Raw genomic sequence first — 27,475 nt, forward strand, 5'->3', positions numbered from 1 at the left:
TACTGCAGCAACTCGCTCGGTATGTCCAGAACAGTCTGTGCTTAATTAATATGGTGGTATCTCCCAAAATTTACTAGAACAATCTATACATCCGAAAAAGTGTGCGATGTCACACTACATCAGTTTTTTTTTCAGGCAATAATCAACCAAAAGCCTAATCCTGTTGTACCATCCACAAGTTATTCATAAGGATTCATAAACATTGTCAGAATAAGTTACATTTTATTTTGTGACCTATTACTTCCATCTGTGATTTATAGTCAGGATCCACCTTTACCTTTTTCATTTTCAAAATATGTAAGAGAAATGGTTAGAAACCATTTCTTTTACCGTGAAGAGCGTATCACGTTTACTTACAATATTACTCTTAACAGTAGGCCTACCAATCTTTTACCGCTTATTCGATAATACGCTGTTTGAATAACTAAAGAAAAGAGCGTTTTGGACTGACTGTTTCCTTAACAGCGTATAGTATAAATATTTGTTACCGAGAAAATTACGTTGGTCACGTTTTCTTGGCAAACACGTATTCTTTGTACACTCGTGACTTGGAATGAAGTAGTGTACAGATGGGTGACAAATAATTTTTTTTTCACTACTCTTGCCATTCAGTTACTCTGTCACTAAGATGTAAAGGACGTTTACATTATCGACAACTGCTTCGACAAACATCACAGGTCGCAGTGAGTCACCAAGTTAACTGTAATCTCCGTTGAAGGCTTGTTGTCACGCACGTCCATGTTCCGCAGTTTGAATAGACTTCTTGGTCAGCAGCTTTCGAAGAGCTCGGGTTTCGACCAATGCCAACAACACAGTAAAGAAGAGGTAGTAATAACAGCATTCCAGATAAAAATCCAGTGGGTGCAGGAGCGGGAATTCAAAGCTAACATAGCGTAAGTTTGAATAGCCAGCTTTTTCACGAATGAATTTCTCGATAAATTATCGATTTTCTACTCAATGCGTAGCATTTCAGTTCCTTGATGGAGTTGTAAATATTGTACGTGTTTCAGAGGAACATCGCAGAGATAGTAATGCCACCAGAAATAAAGAGCGTTTTGAATTTATTTTAATATCTTCTTTTACATCTGTACTGTGTGTATTTAGTATTTATTGATAAAGAACTGAAATGCTAATCCTATTCCATTTACGAGTAATTGTGCGGAGGCTGCTGGCTTACCTGCCCCTACAAATTCTTTAACTTTGTCAATTCCTTGCAAAGGACCTTACATCAAATACATAGACACAATGAGTGTATCTTGACCACACGCTGTACTGTGGAAAGTTTCGTAGTTTCCACAATATGTTTAGCAAACTTCCCGACGCATTCTCTTGAGTATTTGTTCCACTTCTCTATTGCAAACAGAGCTATTCTACAAAGATGGACAGGCACTGATGTTCTGGTAGTCAACGGAGGGCATTGAGCACGTATTCAACAGCAACCAGCAAAGATTTCTCGTCCGTTCATTCCGATTTAGGTTTCCCACAATTCACCAAAATCTATTAAGGCAAATGCCGGGTTGTTCGTGTGAAAAGAACACGGCAGATTACTATTTCAGTATTGTCCGATACGAACTTTTGCACCGGATTTAAGACTAAATATTAAGATGTTATTGAGATAATATCTACCTGACCGTTATTTTGTGATTCTGTGTCAAATTATCGCAGAAATTATCGTATGTAAACAATGGTTCTAATGGCTCTGAGCACTATGGGACTTAACATCTATGGTCATCAGTCCCCTAGAACTTAGAACTACTTAAACCTAACTAACCTAAGGACATCACACAACACCCAGTCATCACGAGGCAGAGAAAATCCCTGACCCCGCCGGGAATCGAACCCGGGAACCCGGGCGCGGGTAGCGAGAACGCTACCGCACGACCACGAGCTGCGGACGTATGTAAACATACAATATGAATTACGTAGAACCTGATTGGGGCAGTTTCTGTGGTCTTCATCAGTTTGCAGAATGCCTTGATAGAACCCTCCACGCGACTCCATCGTGTGCAGTTCACTTAACCTCTGGATAACTATTACAACCAATATCCACTTCAACCAGCTCTCCTCTACTGACCCTTTAACCATTCCTTGCTACCTAATTCTATTCAGTACCTCTGAATGTCCATGTAGTCTTCAGCAATCTTCTGTAACACCATATTTAATAAGTTTCTGTGCACTTCTTGTCCAAATTGTTCATCGTCCACGTTTTACTTTTGCGCAAGACTATACTCCAGAGAAATGCTTTTAGCGAAGACTTCCTAATATTTAAATGTATGTTGGATATAAGCATAGTTCTGTGTTTTATAAGAACATTTCTCGCTGAGATCAATCTATATTTGAAATCTTCCTTATTTCTGCCATCATCAATTATCTTCTTGCCAGATAACCAAAGTCATCTAGTGCTTTTAATGTCTCATTACCTGGTAAAATACCCTCTTCATTACCTAATTTAATATGACTGTTCTCCATTACTTTATCATTCCTTTTGTTGATGTTCTTTTTACTTGTTTAAGGCACTTTTCATTCTGTTCAGTTGATATTCCACGTCCTGTCGTGTCGGACACATTTAGAGTGTCATCAGAAAATCATAAAACATTTTATTTCTTTTCCTTAAACTACAACTCCTTATCTAAATTTTTCTTTGCTTTCCTTTGGTGCTCGCTATTTATGCAAATCAAATAACGTAGGGTACAGACTAAAAGACGCTCCCACTCGTTTTTCTGCTACTTCGTCCATTTCACGCCCTTCGAAGCTGCAGCTTGCTTTCTGTATAATTTGTAAATAAGCTTCCTTATCCTGTATTTTTAACGTTGTTTAATGTTGTTGAACAGAAAAACTGTTCTGTATGTATTTTACAACGAAATATATTCAGCGATACTCTCGTTTATCGTGCTCCTCGTTATTCGCATAAGAACAATTTACAGAAAAATAGCTGTTTACTGCCTTGTAATTCGGAAAAAAACTCTCCCATGTCTCCAGATGGAGCGAGGTAGTCCGTTAACTTATTGCTTAAAACAGAAAGTGATATTGAAGTTCACTACAAATGTTGTAATTCGCAGATACCTACCTCTGCTTCTGAAAGTGCTGGTTTCTGAGACACACTTGCTTTATAGTCTAGTCAGCAGACGTCAGTAGAGAAACACAAATCATGGCCTGTCTGTACAACCACTTTCCAAACTCGGCAAGCGAAGGGCAAGAAGTCGTTTCGCCAGGTGTTTAACGAGTCTGCCGCTTCCGTTTTCGCAAAAGAACCTAATCTCCGTTGACAGGCGCTGGGAATGTGGCCGCACCAAAAGGGCAGGTTCCAGTAACTCAAGCAGGGTCGCAAGGACGAGACAGCGTGCTCATCTGGCGTTTACAGACGATAGAAAATCGTAATTTTTACCACGAAGTTAATACTGTGAACAACACTTCACATTTTTAAACTTACAGCTGGATTTTATCCACTTTGATCAATATGAAACGCATTATACAAACGTCACTCAACAAGTTCTCGGGCGTACGATGGAAACGCAGTATCTAAGAAACAAATATGTTTTTTAAATTTCTCTAAATAATAACCATGCAAATCAATACATCTGGCAAATCGACTTTGCAACATTTTAATACCTTTAGCTACATAAAATATGTCCATCGCTGCAAAATGAACATCTGCATATATTTCGACCTCAAATATTAGTGTGAATCATCAGGCACACAAATATTTATAAAATAGAATGGATTTTCTCTCCGCTGCATAGTGTGCGCAGATTTTAAACTTCCTGGCCGATTACTCCTGCGCGCTGAACCGCAACTCTAAACTGAAACTGTTGCCTTTGGCACACTTGCCCGCGATAGGCAAAGACCCAGGTTGGAGTCCCGGTCCGGTTCACATTTTTACTCTGCCAAGAAGTTACAGACCTGCGCGCAGTTCGCTGCAGAGTAAAAATCCATTCACGAAATTATCCCCCAGACCGTTGCTAACCCATGTCTCCGCAATATCATATTTTCCAGGAGTGCTGGTCTCTCACGTCATGCACGAGAATTATACAGGAGAGCTGCGAAAGTGAAAAGTAGCACAAGAATCAGAACACTCCCAACAGAACCTATTTTCAATACAACTACTCAAACATTTGGAAATGTTTGACCATTTAACACACTCTAAGAACTAATCGTGACCGTGACACAGTAAAAAGTTTTGATGAAACATTTAGAGACTTGTCTCAGTTATTTCCCCAGAGCGTATGTAAAACTTCCTCGATCGAAGAAACGTAAACACTTTTATTGCAGCCAGGCCGATATGCACACACTCAGTCAGTGTTTGCTGAAAATACGAGGTGTGCGCAGTCTTCACCGCATCCGGCGCCTCTCCCGGATTTACCCTACACCATCTTATTCCCATCTCTTTTGACTGCAAAACTCTATTTTTTAACATAATCTCGTTCAAAGCGACGGTCTCACGCCACATTATTGGCAGGGCCTGAATGCCCCCGTGGTACCACTCTACTGGTTGACATCGGAGCCAGCGTCTTGCCGCATGGGGCTAAACAGCTGGAAGCTCATTACGCTCTTCTGCTAGGCGGTGAGGAATCCGGCAGACACACACCTTTGAGTACCCTAACTGTTGGACGCGTGTGTCAGCACTACCAGCAGAGACGTCCATTTGAGCAGTACGGTATTTGATTTTGATTCGTCGATCATCTCAATTGAGACTGTCCGCACGTTCCAATATTGCAGAAGTCACAGCTGTGTGCGGCCAACCAGGACGCGAGAAGTTGGACAGGTTTTCGGAACGTTGTTGCGTTGATGACAGACGCCTCGCCCATTTTGTTCTTCGTACACATTCTGCAAACGATGATGAATATTCTCGATGCTCTGTTTTTCCGTCATAAGGAACTCAATGACGTATCTCTTCTTGGAAGGTACCTCCGTCAAAGACGCCATTTTGAAGGCTACGTATAATGCTGCCACCAATCGGAACTTCATGAAACTATAGGTTTGAAGCGGGAATATTCAACAATAGTCCACAGTAAATTCTACATTTCGCCAACCGAAATTGGTGGAGAAGAAAAATGTGTTGCATTACTTATTGAACGCCCCTCGTATTTGCATGTTTTCTTTGTCTTGTTTTGGCATGTTAAAATTGGTTTCATTCAGTAGAAAATAGCTGGGTCCTATGTGACAACTATCAACATATTATTGCTCTACATTTACATTTATATATTCTCTCGGCATAATCATCTCCAGCGAACATCTTGTAGAGCAAAGCGGCAGCAGTTACGAGCCTGCCCTCTCATCGTAAAACTGTGAGGTGATTTTAGTGACGACCATTGAACTGCGAAGTATCATTACAGGCTTCCATACGTATCACAACATGCGTGAGACAGTAAGTGAGGGGACAGAAGGAAGGTTTAATCTGAGTATCGTCATCTGAGCAGTGTGAGCCCATCGCTACTTTATTCGTTACAAGAAGTGCAGAGTAATAATAGAAGCTAACCAGGGCGATGTGTGTGTCATAGAAGCACAATGAACTACCCGTCGTAGTGGAACTACGGAGCTGGTAGGAATGAATAGGCGAGCCTCCGCCAGAAGCACGATTATTCCGTATCGATACATCGACTGCCTTCTCTCCTGGAAAGCAGTTCGTGCTCCAGTGCGCTCACAGAGGTAAGCGCCCGCAGTAAAGAACAGCCGCACTAATATCTTACGCAAATCGCGTAATGATATCTGTAAACGGTCGACGAGTCGCCAGCGCGAAACAGCCTCTTGAGTTCCGATCTTATCTGCTGCAATTCTCGTAACTCACGCCCATGAGCTGCCAAAAGCGAAATTTCGCTACCGGTTCTTGCTATTCCTGTTCGCTCTCTATCCTTCCGTAAGAAGTAGGCACACGCTTTTTGTCCTGGCTGGGCTTACACAGAAGCTCAGACAGTATCCTGATTTACCGTTCATGGCGACCATTATTACTGCTTCAAAGCCCTTGCTCGTGCAACTGACTTCGAGAAACGACACCAAAGTTTCGTATCACACAGTCTTTCCTTGCCATGAGATATGATAATAATAAGCTTCACCTGGAACATGCTCGCTTCTAAGGAAAGAACTTACATTCTGTAATTTAGGTAGTCATTTATTCAGTACGCCATGTGTGGAAGCCACTCATGTTCAAAACATGACGTGGAAAAGCGCTTATGTGCTGGCATTCCAAGCTTTTTAAAGGAGTGTGAGCCCATATAACTTAATAGATTGTAGTCTAAGATACATTTAATCTTAAAAATACGAAAGACAAATTGATTTAGGCTTTCATCTGTTTTTCTAGCACACATCTGAATCTACCACATGCATGGAAGAGCGAAACTCTGACATTTCATATTCACTAAGAGCAATTTTTTTATTTTCTTCTTTGTTTTCCTACATTAATTACAAATAATTACGATTCGATATGTAGGCATCCTATATTGTACAAGTATCCTAAAAAACAGTTAAGGTGAACGACAAAGTTTCCTTAATTGTAAGTTAATAATCAAGAAAAGAAGTTATAATTACAGAAACTACAACGTGGTTTTCTTGTTCAATGCCTTGGCATCAAACCGGAAAGAAGTTGTTTCTCACCTGGCAAAGTTCTAGTGTGGGTGCAAGTCTACTTAAAATGCGAGTATGCAATGCATTCAGCATGTTCTAATTTTCGTTCCTGCATAGCTTTTTCCTTTATTGATTCAAAGATAGCGTGCCTTAAATCTTAAAACGCTTCCAGGTATGCCCCTTGACTTAACAAACGTCCACTGCAGTAATATATAAAGTCTCCATACTCTTCGTTCAGTTAAATCAAAAACTACAGTTAATGATCGTGGAGTAATAGGTGTGACTTCAGAAATTTACTATTTGTACTACTAATTACTTCACGTGATGCATGCCTGCAAATTCAACACAAAGTGCTCCTTGATGCACAGAACAATGGATCCTGTCTGTCGATAGCTGTAATTTTTTTTTTCTCTCATTGGCAACTAAATCTTCAAACTCTTTCTGCATGGCAATGTAATATCGTTTCATAGAGAATTTGCAGTACCCGTTGGTTATGCGACTGCATAATATATGTTTGAAATTTTCATCCCTCTCTTCCGTCGTTTCCATTTATTTTTAAAATTTCTGGTGTGCAAACAGCTGGACCTGCAAACATCCTTCATACCATGAACAAATTGCGATGGATAAACAGCGCTAATACCAAAATTCTACCCAACTGAAAAGAGTTGTGTCCAACGAAAAATGTCACCGCAGTGATGAATGAAATGACGCGCTGCACCGAATACTTACAAGGAGGATCGATACGGATTCTGATGATTATTTAGAGTCTAAACCGTTAACTGTCATAAGCCCGCCAAAAACGCGAACCCTACTTTTATGGATAAAAGAGCGTACTTCAGATACATCACGTGATCCATTTAACTGAGGTCGGTATAGTACATATGGAAGTGCAATAATGCTCGGGGATGTTAAATGGTAACACCCGGAAGACAGATGCCATAGTTCTCATGAAACCGTGTTGGATAATCCCGTATTTGAAGAAGACTGTATGACGATTAAACTGCAACATGCATACATTTCGCATTGGGTCATGAGGAAAAGATAAATGAATTTAGCTAGTGTATAGAGATATATTTTTTTCTCGCTCTTTATCCAAAAGAAATAGGGCAGGTATTCAGTGGTATAGCTGATATGCACCCTACGCCATGCATTGCACAGTGGCTTGCGGAGCATATTTGTGCAGATGGTGGACAAAAACATGAAAACATGAAAAACACAACACATTACCATGCCTAATATGATGTAGGAAAACCATTGGCATTCAAAACACCTTCCAGTCGTATCGAAATGGATAACTACAGGACCACCGAGCGAGGTGGCGCAGTGGTTAGACACTTGACTCGCATTCGGAAGGACGACGGTTCAATCCCGCGTCCGCCCATCCTGATTTAGGTTTTCCGTGATTTCCCTAAATCACTCCAGGCAAATGCCGGGATGGTTCCTCTGAAAGGGCACGGCCGACTTCCTTCCCCATCCTTCCCTAATCCGATGAGACCGATGACCACGCTGTCTGGTCTCCTTCCCCAAACCAACCAACCAACCAACCAACTACAGGACCTGAATCGTTTTCAAAGTAATACTGCACCATTCTTCCTACCAAAGAGTGGCAAGTTCAGTTACCTATGGTGGAAGAGGGTAGCGATCAAGTATCCTTATCTCCAAAGTACACCACAAAACGAAACTTCCTGGCAAATAAAAACTGTGTGCCTGACCGAGACTCGAACTCGGGACCGTTGTCTTTCGCGGGCAAGTGCTCTAGCATCTGAGCTACCAAAGCACGACTCACACCCCGTCCTCACAGCTTTACTTGTGCCAGTAGCTCGTCTCCTACCTTCCAAACTTTACAGAAGCTCTCCTGCGAACCTTGCAGAACCAGCACTCCTGAAAGAAAGGATAGTGCGGAGACATGGCTTAGCCACAGCCTGGGGAATGTTTCCAGAATATTTTCTATCTGCAGCGGAGTGTGCGCTGATATGAAACTTCCTGGCACATTAAAACTGTGTGCCGGACCGAGACTCGAACTCGGGATCTGCAAGGTTCGCAGGAGAGCTTCTGTAAAGTTTGGAAGGTAGGAGACCAGGTACTGGCAGAAGTAAAGCTTCGAGGACGGGGTGTGAGACGTGCTTGGGTAGCTGAGATGGTAGAGCACTTGCCCGCGAAAGGCAAAGGTCCCGAGTTCGAGTCTCGGTCCGGCACACAGTTTTAATCTGCCAAGAAGTTTCATATCAGCACACACTCCGCTGCAGAGTGAAAATCTCATTCTGGATACACAACAAAAGCTCAATAACATGGAGAAATCATAACTGAGTTGGCCAAAGAGATTCATCCTCATACTATGAAAACCAGTCCTGGATGGTGCAGGCTGAGTGAACAGGGGCCCAATAGTCTTAGAACACAGCATCCCTATAGGGGAACAAACATTGTATCACACGATGAACCTGATCATCCAAAATGGTCACATAACCCTTGGTAATATCGCGACCTTGCAGAAGAACTGTGGAACCGACGGAGTACCACGATACGACTGCCCAAATCATCACTGAACCCCCGTAATGTTTACTGTAACTAGGCCCGATGTTGGAAACAATCTGCAACAAAACCCATCCGAAGAAATGGCTCTCTCCCATTACTCGACAGTCCAGGGTATATGGCTTCGGCAGTATGTTTTCCTGTTACGGGCATTTGCGTCACTCATGTGTGATTTTGGAATTCCAGCTCGACCTGCAGCTTCAAGTTCATGCAGCTCCCTTCGTATTGGTTTCGTGCTGACAGGGTTCGCGAGTGCGATATTCAGTTCTGCAGTGACTTACGTAGCTCTCGTTCTGTTGTTAGGATTCCATACCTCAACCGGTGAAACGGAATACTCATAAGGTCACTTTGTTGTTCGTTCGCCTGTCTATCTGTCTCTCTGTACGGCTGTTAAAAACCCATTTTCTCAGAAACTGGTAGAAGTATCACGTTGAAAAATGGCTCTGAGCACTATGGGACTTAACATCTGACGTCATCAGTCCCCTAGACTTAGAACCACTTAAACGTAACTAACATAAGGACATCATACGCATCCATGCCCGTGGCAGCATTCGAACCTGCGACCGTAGCAGTAGTGTGGTTCCGGACTGAAGCACCTAGAACCACTCGGTCACAGCGGCCGGCTATTAGGTTGAATTTTATGTCACATAGAAAGAGTTATGGTCCCTTGGCGGCGTAATAAATGTAAGCCTTTAGGTCAGTGCAGTCAAAAGTTACGGCTATTTATGTGAAATATTTTTGCACTAGCTAATTCACTCATCAAAACCTATGGGGTGCTATCCGTTGGCTTACAATGATGAAATTTGGCAAGAAGGAGAGTTTCACGCTAGAACTAAAGGAAAAATTGGAAAATTGTTAATTTGTAATTTAATCAAACGAAAAAAAATTTTTTGTCATTTGTTAACGGACTGTCTGTCTATCCGGCCGTCAGTTGAGGTCCCTTTTTCTCAGGAACGGGTAGAGATATCAAGCTAAAATTTCGGTCACATACTGAGATCTATAGGCCCTTGGCGGTGGAGTAGTTGTAAACATCTAAATCAGTGCAAACAACAGATACAAACACTTGTGTGACAAATTTTGACACTCGCTAACTCACTCATCAAAACGTGCAAAACGCGTTGACCTAGAATCACGTAATTTGGCAAGAAGCAACATTTCACAGTACAAATATTGTTAATTTGTAATTATACCAGACGAAAAATGTTCCTTTTGCTATCTGTTACCGCGCTTCAAAATTAAAATTAAAATATTCTTGTATGTCTTGGAATTCCCGAGACCGATATCATATCAGTATTAACGCCGACAACAGGCAAAAATCGCCGAGATTCTCGATTCCTGGGAAGGACGAACTGCCTGTACACTTAACTGCGTTTGTACGAAACCCTCAAAGCGCTAGTGCCGCATTTTCTCGTCACAATCCTCCTCCGTGAACCATCGGTCTCGATCATTCGGCGTACACTTTCGTCCTCGTTGCGGCTTAGCAGATGATGTTTCCGGTTTTCCTTGTGTGCGGTACAAATATCCGGTTCCTCTTCAAAAACAAAAACTTCGGCTAACTTGGCAGCCACCATACGAGTACCAAGAGTTTGCCCACGTTCGAATTCAATTAGCTCCGAGATAACGCACTCACAACTACACAGAACACTGTACTGGCCACGACTGACACTCGCAGCCTATTGAGGACGTTCCGCAGGCGCCGTTCGTGGTCACATACACTACTGGCCATTAAAATTGATACACCACGAAGATGACGTGCTACAGAGGCGAAATTTAACCGACAGGAAAAAGATGCTGTTATATGCAAATGATTAGCTTTTCAGAGCATTCACACAAGGTTGGCGCCGGTGGCGACACCTACAACGTGCTGACCGATTTCTCAAACACAAACAGCAGCTGACCGGCGTTGCCTGGTGAAACGTTGTTGTGATGCCTCGTGTAAGGAGGAGAAATGCGTACCATCACGTTTTTGACTTTGATAAAGATCGGATTGTAGCCTATCGCGATTGCGGTTATTCGTATCGCGACATTGCTGCTCGCGTTGGTCGAGATCCAATGACTGTTAGAAGAATATGGAATCGGTGGGTTCAGAAGAGTAATACGGAACGCCGTGCTGGATCCCAACGGCCTCGTATTTCTAGCAGTCGATATGACAGGCATCTTATCCGCATGGCTGTAACGGATCGTGCAGCCACGTCTCCATCCCTGAGTCAACAGATGGGGACGTTGGAACACAACAACCATCTGCACGAACAGTTCGACGACGTTTGCAGCAGCATAGACTATCAGCTCGGAGACCATGGCTGTGATTATCCTTGGCGCTGCATCACATACAGGAGCGCCTGCGATGGTGTACTCAACGACGAAACTGGGTGCACGAAAGGCAAAGCGTCATTTTTTCGGATGAATCCAAGTTCTGTTTACAGCATCATGATTGTCGCATCCGTGTTTGGCGACATCGCGGTGAACGCACATTTGAAGCATGTATTCGCCATCGCCATACTGGCGTATCAGCCGGCGTGATGGTATGGGGTGCCATTAGTTACACGTCTCGGTCACCTCTTGTTCGCATTGACGGCACTTTGAACAGTGGACGTTAGATTTCAGATGTGTTACGACCCGTGGCTCTACCCTTCATTCGATCCCTGCGAAACCCTACATTTCAGCAGGATAATACACGACCGCATGTTGCAGGTCCTGTACGGGCCTTTCTGGATACAGAAAATGTTTGATTGCTGCCCTGGCCAACACATTCTCCAGATCTCTGAGCAACTGAAAACGTCTGGTCAATGGTGGCCGAGCAACTGGCTCGTCACAATACGCCAGTCACTACTCTTGATGAACTGTGGTATCGTGTTGAAGCTGCATGGGCAGCTGTACCTGTACACGCCATCCAAGCTCTGTTTGACTCAATGCCCAGGCGTATCAAGGCCGTTATTACGGCCAGAGGTGATTGTTCTGGGTACTGATTTCTCAGGAAATATGCACCCAAATTGCGTGAAAATGTAATCACATGTCAGTTCTAGTATAATAGATTTGTCCAATGAATACACGTTTATCATCTGCATTTCTTCTTGGTGTAGCAATTTCAATGGCCAGTAGCGTATAACGGCGCAATCTGCAGGCTCGGCTAACATGTGCATTTATGTTAAAGCGTGCACTTCTCGCGATGTTTCCACATTTTTGTTCAGGATGCCTGGCTGCTCGGCACTGTGAACACCTGGGAACTAACTGGCGCCGGTGCCGCGTAAAGACTTGCCCTTCTGCAAAAGGCGACGCCGATAGCGCGGCGGAAAGAGCGGCCTGGCGCCGTGAGTCCCCTTTGCGACGCCGTCCGGAGATCTCCAGCCTCGGTGTCTGGCCTTAAATACACATTTGCAATTCCCGGCGCCGCGCACGCGAAGTCTGGGAGATTTACGTCGGCTTTATATCGCCAACTTTCCGGTATGCGCACGTACAAGTCGGCAGACGGGGTGTGTTCGCCTAGCGCTTCTGTGCCACGAAAACTACACGTGTGATTCGAATTACGACTCGGAGTTAAGCTTAGCATGTAGAGTTCTAAACACTCACAACGTCTGTGACAACATTTATTGGGATCAACAAAGCCACCGACAAACAACTGTAAATTCTATCCTGTTACCCGAGGAATTCATTTTGTATATTCAAGAGGGGAATTTATTCCGTGCGGAACAGTTGAACAAGATATAGTTCACGTAAGTGAGTCTGATAAATCGTTCGAATGTCGTAAACTGGTTTTTCAACTTTCTGGCAGCTGATTTAGACCTGTGTTTGGACACATTTTCGGTGTCAGAAAGCAGCACACTTCACATCCACGTCCGGCAATCCAGATTTATGACCTTATGTAATGCAAATAATAATACTGAAATAAATTAGACTAGGAAGTGAGACACTGAAAGCAGTAGTTGAATTTAAGTATTTGGATAGCCAAACAATTTACGATGGCCCAAGTTGAGAGGACATAAAACGCCTGTTGGAAAAAATCAGAAAAAGCGTTAATTAAAAAGATAATTTTCCTTACAAGGAATATAAAAGCGAGTTACGAAGTCTTTTCTCGAGGTATTTGTCTGGAATGTTGCCTTGTACGGAAGTTAAAAACTTCCACAATCAAAGCTGAGAAAGGGAGAGAAGGGAGGTTACAAGCATTTGATATATGGTGCTACAAAGAGTGTTAGTCACTAGATGAGTGTATTGGATAACGGATGAAGACGTGCTGAATCGAACTGGGTAGAAAACATGCGCAAGGCACAATTTGTCAAAAAGAGGGGACTAGCTGGTAGGACACATTCTGAAGCTTGAAGAGTTGTCAGTTTGATAAAGGGGGGGGGGGGGATTTGAGAGGATAAAATTGTACAGAGAGACAGCGCATGGCCACAGGAAGCAGGTTTAAGTGGGTGCAGGTTGGTGTAATTATACGGAGATGAAGTGGACTTGCACAGAGACTAGCTTGAGCTGCATCCAACCAGTCTTCGGACTGAAGACCAAAACAGTGTTACTCCCTGAAAATGACAGTCTTTCTGAGCATGTCAACAGCGTTACAGAGCAAAAACACGAGTATTACCTAATTATGTTTTTATGACGAGAAGCAACCACCACTGTAACTAACGAATCATCAGGTCTGTCTAACGGGTAGCACCGTGACTAGTTCACAGATATCGACGGTAATTTTCCCGTTGATGGCAGTAATAGAACGGGCTCCGCGCAACCTTATGACGACAACCCGGATCAGGTATCTAAGCCCAATATTAATGGTCAGGAAAGTGGTATGCAGTACACATGCCCATCAATATTCTCGTTAAATTACGTTTTATGGAGAGTGGCGATCAGTGTCGCACGGATCATGGTATTATTGTGAAATTAGAGGTGTCTTTTTCTGCTTTTTATGGAAATACCTACAACATTACGCAAAATTATAGCTTTTCTCTGCTTTTATGTTACTAATACCGGCTAGAGAGTGGGATTCGAACCACATACACCCTGCAACTACGCAGTATTTGTGAGCTTAAGGAAACTGAGCAGTACGATAGCTGATAGAGTGAAAATTTTGACCAATGCACCACCTCTTCCCATTATTTCCACAGGAAAAAGTCATACGCCCATGGAATCACTACGCAACCACACTTTTCTAGTCTGACTAGAATGTCTAGACTTTTTATACTTCATGCATGACCCAGCCTAAACTGTACTAAGTTGCTTACCTCTTTGCGCACGCCGGGAAAGATGATGAGGAAAGCGAGGAAGACGGTGAAGAAGACGAGGCAGACCGTGACCGTGGTGACGTCACCCGTGACGGATGTCCGGTTGCTCTGGCTGTACAGGGTGGGCCCGCCATCGCTCCTGAAGGCGTCGAACCAGCCCTTCATGTCCGGTCGCCACTGGAACACCGACGGCAGTGGTCAAGCAGACTGCGAGGAAGCCAATTTAACTGTCACAGTATATTAGTATACACGGTGCTACTGGAAGCAGTATGTACGTGCTATCCTTCTAGACTAAAAGCTGCTCTTTTCTGGAATACATAAGAACGTATAACTAGACTTTCGCGTTGAGATACCGCTATGTATCTACAAGTGTCATACTGTCTTCTCGCCACAAGAAAAAAACTCGTCCAAACATCGGGACGTCTCAAGAGTATTACTGGCCTGGAGACCAAAGAACTTTCCTCTATTTAAACCTAGAGGTATTGAAAGAAAGTCTCAACAGCAAAAAAAAAAAAAAAAAAAAAAAAAAGCCTTGTGCTGAAGTAAAGATGCATGCCACGATTTTTTTCAACTACTGTTTAACAATTTGAGGTTTCTTAACCTTTTTCTCAGGCATGCTGGAAAGTACCGATAAGTGCATATGAAACGTACTTCTCATCTTCTCGTACAATAATTCAAGAAGAATTACCAACATGCAAATAATTTTTTCCTGACCAGTTTACATGACTAGATACTACAGTTGCTTTGGAACGATATCAAGTCATTAACTACAAATCTAATGACGAAGAACATGTACAAGAATGGAGGAGCTTGAGTTTAAAGCACTGCGCCAACGACCTGTACGAAATTCGTGATTTGGAAAGCTCTTTGACAGAAATGTATACATTGTGCTGTCTAGCTAGCAGCAGCGAATATGTAGCGTATTTTGTATCCCAGACGGAGGTGCTACGTGTCAGTGTTCGCACACATACACACACACACACACACACACACATACATTCATTGTTTGTACAGAGTTTAAAGTCAGCATAATCAGCAGAAAAATAATACCATGACCAATGGTATATGTTCTTCCTCCCACTTCCTCTCACCCCCGCCCCCCCCCCCCCCCCCCCTCTCTCTCTCTTTCTCTCTTTCTCTCTCTCTCTCTCTCTCTCTCTCTCTCTCTGTATTCCTCTGGCAAACATTTAAAATTGTGACACATGCCACTGGAAAAAGTGTTTTCATTATGTTCAGATGAACGAAGATAATCATCCGCAGATGCTATCACACTTTTGCGTATTAATACCTCAGCGTGGGAAGAATTTAGGCCAGAGTTAGGAATACATACAGTATATACAGCAACTTACGCACGCAGTCAATAATGTGAGTTTTGCATTATTACAAAACATTATTGTACTGATGCTCTTTGAGAAACATAAGCGCGTATGGCATATATCATTCCCCTTTCTCCAACATGAGTGCTTAATTTCTACAAACGGCAACCAACATTTACCGTTCAACAATTCAGGCATATATTCGTGTAAGTTTTATACGAAATGAATGAATACGTGCCGTTATTTTTATTTATGAGCCATTTGAGACGGATATTAAATCGCTCCAAATAGATAATCATAAATTGCTGACGGTTCTGTTTAATTGCAGTGACAGCCCGCAGATCGTGTAAGTGATCGATAGTGTATCTTTCCCTCTACTTACATTATAGTCATTTAAGTCGAGTATCAGCTGCCGTCTTCCACTAAGTCTTCCTGCCTTTCGCTACAATCTTCTAACGACGTCCGCGCTCGTCGAATACATCCTCCTCATCAATCATGTAATTTATTCACTCCTCTGCTATGTTAATAATAATGTTAATTCCATGTGGCTCAAAGCGCTGATGCAAGTCTTTCAATTGGGCGCCTCTCCGGTGACTTGCGTACACCTAACCTATCGGGTTATTTCCAAGCAGTGCATCTAATTTTCAACTACTTTCTATAATTCTGTAATACAAAATGTCAAACGCTTCAGCTGTCTTCCCTTCCACTTTTCCCATAGTCCATGATTCACATCCATATAACGCTGTGCTCCAGACGTATAATACATTCCTTCCTCAAATTAACCCGTATGTTTGCTCGCGAGGTTGCGGAAGATTTTTACTTCGTCTTCTTCGTAGTCTCCAATTTTGATAAGTTTTTCGCTAATCTTATTTCTGCTATGCTATTCCTCGTTATTTTACTTTCAGTCCATATTGAATGCTCGTTAAACTGTTCATTCCATGCAAGAGGACTTTTAACTCTTCCTCACTTTCACTGACGATAACAACGTCATCAGTTAATATCACTTTTGCGTAAAAGTTAATCCAATTCCGGAGCTTTTATTTAATTTTAGTCATTGCCTCTTTGAGGTGTAGGTTTAACAGCAGAGGCGAAATACTTCATCCTTGTCTTATGTCATTTTTAATCCTTTGATTAACAGTGGTTTATCCATGGAACAATTTTTTTTTTTTTTTTTTTTTTTTTTTTTTTTTTTTTTTTAAGTACCAGTCTCTTTAACATGGAACAACCGATGTCGTTGCAAGACAGAGACATCTATTTCTTTAGTAGTGAGGATTTTGACAATATCTTTGACCCTAGTGGTTTCGCAGGGCCAAAACGTAGATTTGGTACAAAACTTATTAAATTTTAGGCCCATTTTCTCATGTTATTTGGGATTATAATTTGTTTTAGGCTTTGAGTTCGTGGAAGTTTCGAGATGTGGGATTGTGTCTAGGAAAAAAGCGAATTTTCCTTCAAATATAGCACATGAAATGATGGGTGATTTAAAACTGTACGTCCTGGAGGTTCCTAAACGAAACCACATCTTTAAAACGACTGGTTGTGTACATTTTGCCAGTTTATTCTTGTATTCGTTGCTCACTTCGAAAGTAAAGGTTAATTTTATGAAAGATTTTAAAATTATATTCCAAAGCGAAACCAACTCCTTAAAACAACTGAGTGTTTACTTTTGACAGTTTCTTTTCGTATTCGTTGCTTATTATGATAATTAAGGTTAGTTATGTGGAACATTTTAAAGTTATATTTTTTCGTATTGGTGGCACTAAAAGGGTTAATACGAGAACCCTCTTGGCGTTCCATTCTTATAGTTCCCACTTGGTTCTTGTAGCCTATATACTGCATTTTACCCGTCTACTCAAACAGGTTATTGTTGGACCGGGGTGAGTGCCGAAGAATAGATGGGTGCCTCGACAGAAAGCAGAAATAATTACAACAACACGTAATCGGGGTGATACTTGTGTTTACTTAATGTGATAGAGCAAGACCAGTCCTATTGCAGAAATCCGTTAGCCAGAGCCTAATCGCCGTAAACAATCACAGTACAGAGAAGCTACGGATAAGACTGCTAATGCATTCAAGGAACTCCGCTATCCAACTCGGCTGGTCTCGCTGAGGCGTCTGCTCTCGCCGGCTCGGTGGTGGCAATACGTGCGCCTGCAGCAGGTGGTCTGCACTCCAGTCGGCCGCAGACTGGCGCGGCCGGCCGTCACGTCTCTCACTGCCAGCCTCAGAGCGGGTCCTGCCTCGTCTGTTATCAACAACGTTCGACACCATAGCTGCAGTTTCTTTTCTGGGGCATTCAAACGTCTTGCACCGGATTACGTTTCCAAACGCTTATCTGAGATCCAGCTGCAATCATTGCACCTGTGGATACCATCGATGGCTGACATCAGTATCGAAGAGGCCGGACTCTGGGACAGATATGCTGCATGTGTAACCTAAATGACACCGTTGAAATTAAAGGAGTTCCACTTTTATCTTATGAGATGGGCGGGAAAAGTAATGAGATTGAGAACTCTGCGAGCAATCTGACAATGATGTATTTTTCCACTCGTGTAGATCGGTGTGTTCATCCCTTGCAGGTGATCAGTCCGACTTCAAGCTCTGTACAGCCCCCACACGATTTTTGAGAGCGCCTCAGTGAAGTTGTGTTTTTGTTGTGCATTACGAAAATGGAACAACAGAATCTAGAGCAACGTTATGCCATCCAATTTCGTGTTAAACTTGGAGAATCCGGAGGTGTGGCTCTTGAAACGTTGAAACGCCTTATCAAGAGCACAAGTTTTTCGCTGGCACAAGTCATTTTTGAGAGGCCGACAACACATTGAAGATGAACCCCGTGCATGGAGACCTTCAGCTTCAAAAATCGACGAAAACGTCGAAAGCGTGTGTGTGCTCTTGTGAGACTGTTCCTTGAAAGGCTCAGGAAAAGGGTGAATCGGGTGAAACGGCGCATAGCAGACAAGTCTATCCTGCATCGTGACAACGCCCCATGTCAGACAGCCACTTCCAACAGGGAATTTTTTACCTTTGAAGGCATTCCTGTTGTTCCACAGCCCCTTATTCACCTGACATGAGTCTTTGTGATCTTTTTTTCTTTTTCATAAATTGAAGAATGTCTCATATGGACGTTATTTTGGGACTCCGGACATGGTTCAAATGGCTCTGAGTACTATGGGACTTAACATCTGAGTTCATCAGTCCCCTAGAACTTAGAACTACTTAAACCTAACTAACCTAAGGACATCACACAAATCCATGCTCGAGGCCGGATTCGAACCTCCGACCGTGGCAGTCGCGCGGTTCCGGAGTGAAACGCCAAGAACCGCTCGGCCGGGACTCCGGAGAACATTCAAAAGAATATGAACGACTTATTAAAGGACCTACCAGTTGAAGCCTTTCAGCGCTGCAACCAAGAATGGGAGAAACGACTCTGCCGGTGTGTAGTTACCGAAGGGACCTCCTTTGAAGGGGACAATATTGTTGTTTAAAAAAATGAGGGCTTTGGTAGACAAAAAATCAATCATACGTAGGACAAAATGTGTTGCTAGATGCGCATCACTGTGACTGTGGGAGTTTTGAAAGCACCTCCCGCGTCTGGATCTCCCCCTCCTAAAACGCGCCTACTCCGGCGGAGCTAAGGAGGTGGCCGCAACAACTGCTGCGAGCTTTCCGTGTTTCTACCCCCTCCTCGACGCAGAAAACTCGCGATTACTGCAATTAGCGTAACGTTTCCTTTGCGCAACAGGAAACGACTCCGGCCGCCGTAATTCGGAGGCGCCGAGGCAGCCCACTTCAATTAACGAGCCGCGAGACAGCGCCAGAGGTCCGACCGGCGCCGGCGCGTCCCGCGGCGCTGATGCCGGGATCCCCGCCACCGGATTACACGACGCGTAACACGCCGAGCGGTCCCGGTAGCAGCAAAAGGTGGAGTGTTGTAAGCTGACGAGTGCGTCGCCGTTGTAGTTTATCGAGCGTAGCAGCCGTGAGGCAGAGTTGCGCAATGAGGGAAGCGCAGCCGGAGGAGGAGCAGGGCAGTCAACGGCGCGTTACGTCGCGGCACGCTCTTCTCTCTCTCTCTCTCTCTCTCTCTCTTTTAAGCGCAAAGCCTCCTTACCGCTGGCAACGAAACCAGCAAATGCGTCCTCCACCATCACGCCGGCTAGTCAACTGCCCTGCGGAAAAATCCTACTGGCTCACTGTCTTGCAAGTTGGACTGACAGTCGTAAGAATTATGTTACTGGCCACAAGCACTTTCCCCCATCCTCTTCCAAGAAATTCAGCAACTGCCGCTATCTGATTCTGCTCTGATTCTACTTTCATTCAACAGCGCAGTTGTTGAATCAGTTTATTTGTGAAAGTAAATAGTGGCAAAATATTCTTAAGTTTCGCGGTACGAATACCACTATACCCTTCCATAATTCCTAATAAACACTTAAAGTCAAACAATATCATTTGAAGTGAGGCAACGGAGGTGACGAAAGTCAAGGGATACCTCCTAATATCATTTTAGATTTCCTTTGGCCTGGCGTAGTTCAGCATCTCCACTTGGCATGGACTCAACAAGTCATTGGAAGTCCACTGCAACAATGTTGAGTCATGCCCTCTCTACAGCCATCCGCAATTGCAGAACTATTGCTGGTGCAGAACTTTGTCACGAACTGACTTCTAGATTACGTTCCATAAATAGTCGATGGGATTCATGTCGGCCGATCTGGCTGGCCAAATCCTTCACTCAAACTGTCCACAACGTTCTTCCAAACCAATCGCAAACAGTTTGTGGCCCGGCGAAGTGGCACATCGTCATTTGTAAAGATTTCATCGTTGAATGGTCTTCAAGTCACCGAACACGACCATTTGCAGCCAATGGTTGGTTCACTTGGGCCAGAGGACCCAGTCCATTCCACGTAAAAACAGTCCCCACCGTTATGGAGCCACCACCAGCTTGCACAGTGCGTAATTGACAACCTGGATCCACGGCTACGTGTGTTCTGCGCCACATTCGAACCCAACCAATCAGCTCTTATCAACTGAAATCGAAACTCATCTGACCAGGCCACAGTCTTCCAGTCGTCTAGGGTTTAGCCGATATGGTCACGAGCCCAGGAGAGGCGCTGCAGGCTATGTCGTTCTGTCAGCAGAGACACTTGCATCGTTCGGCTGCTGCCATACACCATTAACGCCAGACTTCGCCACGATGTCCTAACGGATACATTCGTCGTAGGTCCAACATTGATTTCTGCGCTTATTTCAAGGAGTATTGCTTGTCTGTTACCACTGACAACTCTGTACAGACGCCACTGTTCACGGTCGTTAAGTGAAGGCTGTTGGCCACTGTGTTGTACGTGATGAGAGGTAATGGCGGAAATGTGGCATCCTAGGCACACTCTTGACGTTGTGGATCTCGGAATATTGAATTCCCTAACGATACCCGAAGTGGAATGACTTACACTCTAACTCCATCTACCATTCCGCGTTCAGAGTCCGTCTTTTGGCCGGCCGGAGTGGCCGAGCGGTTAAAGGCGCTACAGTCTGGAACCGCACGACCGCTACGGTCGCACGTTCGAATCCTTCCTCGGGCATGGATGTGTGTGATGTCCTTAGGTTAGTTAGGGGACTGATGACCACAGCAGTTAAGTCCCATAGCGCTCAGAGCCATTTGAACCATTTTTAGTCCGTTCTTTCCCTTCGTGCGGCCATAATCATTTAGGAAACCTTTTCATACGACTCATCTGAGGACAAATGACAGCTCCGCCAAACGCACTGCCCTTTTATACTTTGTGTATGCGATATTAAAAGTATCTGTATATGTCCATATCGCTAGTCCATGGCTTTTATCAACTCACTGTAACGTAACTGAGAGTATGGACATGCTAAACTTTATGTTACTGCAGAACAGTGAGTATTGTAAAGGAATTTAAATTTAACTATGACGATGATAAGTTTTTGCTTTAGTAATTAAGCGCAAATATGACTGTAAATAGCTGGCCAGTGTGGCCTAGCGGTTCTAGGCGCTTCAGTCTGGAATCACGCGACCGCTACGATCGCAGGTTCGAATCCTGCCTCGGGCGTGGATGTGTGTGATGTCCTTAGGTTAGTTAGGTTTAAGTAGTTCTACGTTCTATGGGACTGATGACCTAAGATGTTAAGTCCCGTAGTGCTCAGAGCCATTTGAACCATTTTGAACCGCTGTACTTAGATGGTATAAGGCATAAATAGCAGGTACAGTTTCACACAAAACTTTAGAAATTTGCCTTCTATGAATGCAGTAAGCATACTACAGTCATAATAAAGTGATCTCCAGGTGCCTGGTCTGTCAGTGTTAGTTCTAATTTAAGATGGCCAGTTATGTCATCTTACATACATATATTTGACTTCTGTATAGAGCAAAAAATATGTCATTTTTTCTGTTTTCTGTCTTTCCCTTAGTTGCTTTAAATTCGACTATGCAACTAACTGAAGGCACTTTGCTTATTGCCATACGCGTATGGCTTCATTTATTTGGGAATCATCATCAGTGGCGATTTCCAGCGCTGTTATGTGTGTGGTCCTGGAGATCTATTCGTTAATTTCCATACTCCTCCTGGACGATTTCATGCTTTCACTACATTTGTCACTTCGCATATTTCACTTGCACTTTCCATTTTGTGAGCAACAATATACACTATATTATCAAAAGTATCCGGACACCCCAAAAACATACGTTTTTCATATTAGGAGCATTGTGCTGCCACCTAATGACAGGTACTCCATATCAGCGACCTCAGTAGTCATTAGACATCGTGAGAGAACAGAATGGTGCGCTCCGCGGAACTCACGGACTTAGAACGTGGTTAGGTGATTGGGTCGCACTTGTGTTATACGTCTGTACGTGGGATTTCCACATTCCTAAACATCCCTAGGCTCACTGTTTCCGTTGTGATAGTGAAGTGGAAACATGAAGGGACACATACAGCACAAAAGCGTACAGGCCGGCCTCGTCTGTTGACTGACAGAGACGGCCGACAGTTGAAGAGAATCGTAATGTGTAATAGGCAGACATATATCCAGACCATCACACAGGAATTCCAAACTGCATCAGGATCCACTGCAAGTTCTATGACAGTTGTGCGGGAGGTGAGAAAACTTGGATGTAATGGTCAAGCGTCTGCTCATAAGCCACACATCACGGCGATAAATGCCAAACGACGCCTCGCTTGGTGTAAGGAGCGTAAACATTGGACGATTGAACAGTGAAAAAACGTTGTGTGGAGTGACGAATCACGGTACGCAATGTGGCGATCCGATGGCAGGGTGTGGGTATGGCGAATGCCCAGTGAACGTGATCTGACAGCGTGTGCAGTGCCAACAGTAAAATTCGAAGGCGGTGGTGTTACGGTGTGGTCGTGTTTCTCATGGAGGGGGCTTGCACCCGTTGTTGTTTGGCGTGGCACTATAACAGCACAGGCCTACATTGATGTCTTAAGCGCCTTCTTGCTTCCCACTGTTGAAGAGTAATTTGGGGATGGCGATTGCATCTTTCTACACAATCGAGCACCTGTTCATAATGCACGGCCTGTGGCGGAGTGGTTACACGATAATAACTTCACCGTAATGGACTGGCCTGCACAGAGTCCTGATCTGAATCCTACAGAACACCTTTGGTATGTTTTGGAACGCCGACTTTGTGCCAGACCTCACAGACTGACATCGATATCTCTCCTCTCTGCAGCACACCGTGAAGAATGGGCTGCCATTCCCCAAGAAACCTTCCATCACCTGATTGAACGTATACCTGAGACAGTGCAAGGCTAAGTGTGGGCCAACACCATATTTAGTTCCAGGATTACCGATGTAGGGCGCCACGAACTTGTAAGTCATTTTCAGCCAGGTGTCCGGGCACTTTTGGTCACATAGTGTATGTCGATCACAAAATGGAAAGTGCAATTGACATCTGCGATTTGACACATGTGGGTGAAAGGACGCCAGAAATCGGCCAGCTGGAGTATGGAAATTAACGAATACATATCCAGGACCACACACATGAGTTAACACTGATGGAAATTGCCACTGATGATGTTTTCCAAAGAAATGAAGCGAAACGTGTATGGCAATAAACGAACTGCCTTCATTTAGTTGCATAAACCGTACATACCCCCACAAGAAACATGACTCAACAGGAATTCTTAAATAGTTTTACTCCTTCATTTACTTTTCGAACGACACTCGTCCTCTTTCAACAACACTTTTAGCGTGCTTGAGGAACCAAATGATTTCTACGAGAAATCTCATTTCGTATTCAATACTTGTACCGCTGTCTTCTTCTCCTTCACGTTTGTGTGAGCTCTTGAGCTAAAACGTGGACAGTTATATTTACTCCTGCACGACTTTTTGCAGTTAATACCATCTCGAATACAGTGCCGGTATAGAATAGGATGGCGCGTGTGGAAACAGTGCCTTCTGAGGACAATGGTGGGAGGATTCATGTGCAGATTTTAGTTGCCTGTAGAAACACGCCGGCGGCGGTGGTCTAGCGGTTCAGGCGCTCAGTCCGGAACCGCGCGACTGCTACGGTCGCAGGTTCGAATCCTGCCTCGGGCATGGATGTGTGTGATGTCCTTAGGTTAGTTAGGTTTAAGTAGTTCTAAGTCTAGGGGACTGATGACCACAGACGTTAAGTCCCATAGTGCTCAGAGCCATTTGAACCATTTTATAGAAACACGTCTTTATCTATAGTGGTGCGTAATTACGAGTACGACGGTGGCGCGTTATGCTTTTCGTGCAGAGAGGGGCGGAGCATATTTTGCGGTTTGCGGCGTCGCATATGTATTTTACCTCATTGTCCCACACCTGCCCCTCCGACTGTAGCCTACCCTGGTAACTGCCAACGCTGAGGTAAGTACTCGAACTGCAATGAGCCACCGTTTCTGCTCCTGATTCCCTGTAGGCAAATTTAGATGCTCTATAAGCTACCGCTGTCGCTTATTATTCCATGACGTGTAAAATGTGTGTTCAAAACGTAACTGGAATATTTTAATTTAGCCTATTCTATTCGACTTACCCACTCTTTTTTTACGTTTTTGTTAGTAAACATCTCTGGAAGGCATATGTACGGTGTTCACCATGTCTGATACTCGGTTTACTGTCGGCTGTAGTATCGGCTATTATTTATTTTGTATAAAATGAATCACAGAACTTGTATTAAATTTTCGTTAAGGACGGAATGAAGTTCACCAAAGCTTTAGCAATGGTTTTCGACAGTCTGCTATGAGTGATACAAGCGTTACGAAGAACTCTGTGAAGGCGCCGAAGATTACGAGAGCCCTGGACGCCCCAGCACATCATCGAGAGATGAAATCGCGGAAAAAATGAAATGAGTGGTAATGAACGATCACCGGGTCACAATCAGAGAAGTCGCTGATGATGTTGGCATAACAATTGACCAATGCAGGGATATTTTTTCCCATATTTGGGGAGGAAACTTGTAATATCAAATTTTATTCTGAGTTTCTTGAATTTTAAACAAAAACTACGGCGAATGCAAGTTTCTCATGAGCCACTCAGTGAAGTTAACAGCAATGTAGAACTACTGAAACGTGTCATAGCCGCTGATGAAACATAGATTTACGGATATGATGCTGAAACTGATGCGTAACCGTCCCAATCTGTGCAGCGAAGACCGAAAACCGCACGACAAATGCGGTCAAATATATTCTTCGATTTTAACCGCATAGTGCACCACATGTTCCAATGATCAACGTTGTATATTATTTACAAGTTCTATGTCGTTTGCGTCAAGAAATCCGACGAAAAACGCCTGGATTTGTAGCTTTTGTACTACGATCATGCACCTGCTCACACCTCCTTGCATCTTTGGGAATATTTCGCCAGAAACAATACTACAATGATGCCCTAGTCTCCATGGTCGTCAGATGTGACCCCGTGTGACTTTTCTCTGTTCCCAAAAGTAAAGAAAACATTATAGGCGATATCATTTTACAAACCTAGACGAGATTTTAAATGCTTTGGAAATAAGAAAAAGCGATAACAGAAGTCTATAAAATCTATTCTGAACTATTTTAAACGTATAAAACTCATGAACAAAAAATAAAAGGTTTTCAGAAAATCCCGTCTTTATTAACACACCTCATATACCTTAAGCCACCTATAATGAGCAGTACAGTGACTAATTACCTTCATCGTGCCAATACTAACGTGAAAACCAACGGTAAATGTTCTGCGCGCACTTTATAGCGCACGCTAGAGACAAACGCGGCGGAATGACGCTGTTGGCTGGTGTATCATGTGGTAGTCTGCCCTTTGCCTCTGCCCATCACCGTGGCATCTGACGTGCACACCACATTTAGAATTTCAGCTGTGGAAAGGGATGTTGGAGTTAAAAATCTGGGCTATATCGATGTCGTTAGGGACGTAGCATGAGGTCATCTGTAGCGTCCATCTTACAAAACTCTTGTATGATCAATCCTTGCTGGAGCAGTACACTGTTCTCTGTGGAGTAAAGGACCGAAAGGTATGCAGGAAAACTTCTGTGAGATTTGAAAGAGAGTAAAACAGGTACTGAGCAAAGTAAAACTGTAAGGGCGCGTCGTGAGTCGTGCTTGGTTCGCTCAGTTGATGCAGCACTAACCCACGAACGGCAAAGCTCCCAGGTTCGAGTAATCTGTCAGAAAGTTTCATGGCGATATTTACCGAAATATGTGTGGGTGTAAATGAAGAAAATTGTATCTGTCCAAGGCAAGAATTTTTCCCAAATAATATTTATTTGAAAAAATATGGGTATAAAAAGTGAGCCTTAACTTCAAAACATACATTCCTTAAATTAATTAATTTAAGTGTCAAGATGGTTGCTTTGAAAACGAGAAAGCTAATTTTCTTTTCCTGATTTATTCACATTCCGAGGTTTTGCGACAACGCTAATAACCTGTTCGCAGACGGGACGGTAAATTTCAACTATTTCCTCTAACATTTGATTGCATATTCGTTTTTGTACTTTATCTGCATGCGTGTGTGCACGTCATTGTGTGTCCCTGGTACGGAACATCCCATTTTATGTGTGTACGTCTGTGCAAGGGGGCGGGAAGTCGGGGAGGGGGGATGCGTTTTTGCATTTAATTATAATATATTTAAAAGCAGTATGAACGAGGAGGATCACTAGAGACTCTCAGTAAGTGTCATCTAGGAGACCGAAATGGATGTACAAGGGGCCCATGGATTATTGCTCGATGCTTGGATTTAATCAACGCGCTTTATCTCGGCGGACGCGAGCTCATCCTTCGTGGAACCCAAATTGCCAGCATGAAGTGCGCCAGCAACCAGCAGGGAACTAACTAACGCACGAGGCGGAACCTCAGGTGCGAAGTTAGTCACGCGCGACGCGGCGTTGACTGCTTCTCTCGGGTTGTTTGTTTTACGACGGCTGGAGTTATACCCTCACCTCAGAAGCGTACGCATAACACTAAATCTGCGAAGCACGGCTGCCTGCGTAGCGCCAACTCGTCGCTAGAAGTTCGGGCTTTTCGAGCATAAATACCCCTTAACGACCAGGTCCATTTATTTTTACGAGGCTTTTCTTTTTCTCTGGAACTTTTCTCTCGATGGCTGCTGTTCGCAATTTTGATTATGTGTTAAGTATTTTCGTACAATCAAAACGAACACTCATACAATGCTTCAAAATATCAAACGTGGTCTTAATTTCGCGGTAAAATGAGTTTACACCAAGTCTATAAGCGGTGGATAAAACTTTTCTGGTACCAAAAAAACGGCTCACGTTCCTCTTCCATTATGCTGGTACAGTTAATAGCAGTAGATCCAGTAACAATCTCTAATTAAAAGTCAAGAGTGAAAAAAAGGATTATCTCATTT

The 27,475-nt window shown here is 43.6% G+C and overlaps 1 protein-coding gene across 1 annotated transcript in view; it reads right to left on the reverse strand.

Annotated features, from left to right (window-relative positions):
• The window catches only part of LOC124606925 (dual oxidase maturation factor 2-like), a 713,401-nt gene that overhangs the window by 578,642 nt on the left and 107,284 nt on the right, over positions 1-27,475 (reverse strand). Inside the window, exon 2 of the mRNA XM_047139039.1 lies at positions 14,301-14,477. Within this exon, the coding sequence (XP_046994995.1) occupies positions 14,301-14,465 (165 nt within the window). The 5' untranslated portion in view covers positions 14,466-14,477. The remainder of the gene's footprint in view (positions 1-14,300; positions 14,478-27,475) is intronic.

This window comes from Schistocerca americana, chromosome 3 (assembly GCF_021461395.2).
Source record: "Schistocerca americana isolate TAMUIC-IGC-003095 chromosome 3, iqSchAmer2.1, whole genome shotgun sequence".
Taxonomy (NCBI): Eukaryota; Metazoa; Arthropoda; class Insecta; order Orthoptera; family Acrididae; genus Schistocerca; species Schistocerca americana.